The sequence below is a fragment of the Durio zibethinus genome, chromosome 24 (genome assembly GCF_047325235.1).
Source record: "Durio zibethinus cultivar Kanyao isolate XHJ-2024 chromosome 24, ASM4732523v1, whole genome shotgun sequence".
Lineage (NCBI taxonomy): Eukaryota > Viridiplantae > Streptophyta > Magnoliopsida > Malvales > Malvaceae > Durio > Durio zibethinus.
The window spans coordinates 16,074,254-16,077,862 of NC_143185.1; the positions used below are offsets into that span (position 1 = coordinate 16,074,254).

A 3,609-nucleotide genomic window follows, 5' to 3' on the forward strand; every position below is an offset into this window, starting at 1 on the left:
TTCCACTTCAAATATGCGATGGTTGGATATAACTAATTCTAAGTATCTTAAAATTTTCTTTTACAAAGATATCTCAGTCTAAAAATTAAAAAAAAAAAAATCATAGGTGCTGAAATTTGAATTTAAATTTATTTGATATCATTCATAAAAATGATTATATAAATCAATTAAATTAAATCTGAAATTTTTTTAATTAAAATTATCAAAATTTTAACCTTAATCACTATAATTAAGAGTTCACATTCTATCATTCAGCTCACAGTTAAATTTCAATTAATTTCTTTACCTACTACAAAAGGAACACTTGGTAAAAAAATAATAATAATAAGTTTAAGGGCGTTTAAACATGAAGCGTGTCACGTTCAAAATATTAAACTCAAGTTATTAATAGTAAATACTCTAACAATTGGGACATGAAACTTTCAACGTGAATTTGGATATATGGGATAAAGAATTTGTATCAAAACCTTCGTCTTAATTTTTAGTTATTTAATTAAAGCACTCAACTGATGAGCAGGCAAACTTAAATGGTTAATGGTTAAATGCATGTATAATTGTATATATGGACTTTTAATCAATGAATCCAGTTGCCAACGCGCTTTTGCTTGGATTACCGTTTTAGTTGCTTTGCGCTTTTGCTTGGATTTCCGTTCTAGTTGCTTTATGCTTCTTTTTAGTACTAATGTCTTTCATGTTTGATTTACAAATATATGCAGCAATGTGACTATAAAACTTTGTTTGATGCTCCAATTTCAGTAACTTGATTCATCTTAGGAGAAGGAAAAAAGAGGAGGATGAAGAAAGACAAAAGTGAGACGAAAAAGTCATGTAAGCAATTCTTCTATTCTGTGATTTGTTGCTGCTTTTTTTTTTTTTTTTTTGCTTTGTTTAGGAAACCAACAATCCTGGATTTTTCTTGGTTGCAGTTGTGCCATTGTTGTGCACCACCATCGCATTTCTCTTTTTTCTGGTGTCCCCTGCTACTTCAAGTCAGGATGTTATAAGTGCCTCTACCAAACAGAGGCGTGAGGAAATTGTTGCACGTCAAGGTGCAGTTGCTACTGATGATGGCCGATGTTCCAAAATCGGGATGAATGTTCTTCGGATTGGAGGTCATGCTGTTGATGCAGCTGTGGCTGCTGCTCTTTGCTTGGGCGTTGTAAGCCCAGCATCAAGCGGCTTAGGTGGAGGAGCGTTCATGCTACTCAGGGAAGCTAATGGGGAGACACAGGCATTTGATATGAGAGAAACAGCTCCAATGAAAGCTTCCCAGGTGCACATATTGTTTTTCAACCAACATGCTGAATCCATCTTCTGCATTTTCTTCATTAATCATTCCATTTTTCTCCCTATTCAGAATATGTACGCTGGAAATGCTACCCTAAAGGCAATGGGTGCCCTCTCTGTAGCTGTGCCAGGGGAACTTGCAGGCCTTCACAAAGCTTGGAAAGAACATGGTAGGCTTCCATGGGAACGGCTAGTGAAACCAGCTGAGGTTCTTGCCCAGAAAGGGTTCAAAATTTCACCATATCTCCACATGCAGATGGAAAGTTCAAAATCAGCAATCTTGGCAGATAAGGGGCTCCATGACATCTTCACATCAAATGGGGAGCTTTTGCAAATAGGTGACATCTGTTACAATAAGAAACTAGCAAAAACACTTCGAAAGATTTCAAAATACGGTGTGGATGCTTTCTATAATGGATCGATCGGATTTAAATTGGTAAGAGATATTCAGAAAGCTGGAGGGATACTGACATTAAATGATCTGAAGAAGTATGAAGTTAAAACGAGGGAACCTATCTCAGTTAATATTCTAGGCCTTAAAATTCTTGGCATGCCACCTCCTTCATCGGGAGGTGTTTCAATGATGCTTGTAAGTGTATTCTGGTTCATGCTTTGCCTATTCGTAATTTATCAAAAAAAGGGGGAAATTTAATAACTTGGCCTTTTCTGATTCTCCTGTTACAGATATTGAACATTCTTGCTCAATATGCAGTCCCTTCTGGCCTTTCAGGATCACTTGGAATCCATAGACTAATTGAAGCCTTGAAACATGCATTTGCCGTGAGGATGAATTTAGGTGATCCTGAATTTGTTGATGTTTCTAAAGTTGTAGCCGATATGCTTTCTCCCAAGTTTGCACAGGAGTTGAAGAAAACCATTTTTGACAACATGACTTTTGGCCCCAGTCACTATGGTGGAAGGTAAACTGTTTCATTCAACCACAGTGCACAGGCACAGTAAAGCAATTGGCAAATTGCCTTTAAGTGTTGCCAAAATTTTCATTATATTCTTTTCTATCCTCATGTTTGATTTCTTCCATTAGATTAACTTTGGTGGTGGCTTGTCTTCCAAAATTTTCCATCCTGGCAGGTGGAATCAAATTGATGATCATGGCACCAGCCATGTATCCATTGTGGATAGTGAGCGAAATGCTGTATCAATGACTAATACAGTGAATGGATACTTTGGTTCAAAAATACTGTCACCAAGTACAGGAATAGTCCTCAATAATGAAATGGATGACTTCTCCATGCCCAGCAACAGCTCCGGAAATGCTCCTCCCCCAGCACCGCCCAATTTCGTCCGCCCTGGAAAAAGGCCCTTATCTTCTATGACACCTATAATTGTATTGAAGGTTTTCAGCTTCAAACATAATCTAACTTGTAAAAATTATTGGTATTCTATTTCTGGTTGACCATTTTGGGAAACTGGATCTCATTCATGTTTCTGCAGGATGAGAAGCTGATAGGAGTGGTTGGTGCAAGTGGAGGAGCTAATATCATTGCTGGGACTACAGAGGTTTTCTTGAATCATTTTGCTCGAGGGATGGATCCACTCTCGTCTGTCATGGCTCCGAGGATCTACCATCAGGTTTTTGCAGAAAAATCTTGCCAAATTGGCATTGCTTTTCTTATTATTTATTATTATTCATTAAGCTAGATGGCTAAGGCTAAGAGTGTGATTTGTTTTCCCTGTGTTTTATGCAGCTGATACCCAACGTGGTGAAATATGAGAACTGGACATCTGTCACTGGAGACCATTTTGAAGTTCCTGCTACAATCAGAAGAGACCTTCAAAAGAAGGGCCATGTCCTGCAAGGCCTAGCCGGTGGGACTATTAGCCAATTTATAGTTCATAAATTAGATGCTTTGAAGGGAAATGGAAGCACTGGAAAACTTGTGGCAGTTAGTGACCCAAGAAAAGGAGGGTTCCCTGCCGGTTTCTGATGAGCCATTCTGTGGGAGTTGGGACGGTTGGAGAGGCAGATCTTTGCTCTCTTCTAGTAGTATCATTTTCTCTCTTGCTTGAAGAATCAAATTACCTATTTGATTAAATGGTGGCAATTGAATATTGGATTTTTTTATAAAAAATGAAGTTCATTAATGCTAAGCTGATTACATTCAGAAAAGACAGTGGACTGAAAAATGCTAATTTTTTAAATAAATTCTCGAGATAAAGACAGTTATTAGATCCATAAAAATGTTAAAAGTCAATGAATTTTAAAATTCTTCAATATATACGAATATTAATTAAATATATAAAAATATTTGAATACATAGTGATATAAGAGTATCGACAAATCTAAATATCTATATAAGCAAT

General features: G+C 36.9%; 1 protein-coding gene across 1 annotated transcript; it reads left to right on the forward strand.

Annotated features, from left to right (window-relative positions):
• The first annotated feature begins 353 nt into the window (after positions 1 to 353).
• LOC111316940 (glutathione hydrolase 1-like) lies at positions 354 to 3,415 on the forward strand. The gene is made up of 7 exons (XM_022919184.2): positions 354 to 828; positions 927 to 1,273; positions 1,358 to 1,876; positions 1,972 to 2,207; positions 2,377 to 2,641; positions 2,740 to 2,877; positions 2,994 to 3,415. The coding sequence occupies exons 1-7, from the start codon at positions 795 to 797 to the stop codon at positions 3,231 to 3,233; spliced, it is 1,779 nt and encodes a 592-aa protein (XP_022774919.1). The 5' UTR covers positions 354 to 794; the 3' UTR covers positions 3,234 to 3,415.
• The last annotated feature ends 194 nt before the right edge of the window (positions 3,416 to 3,609 follow it).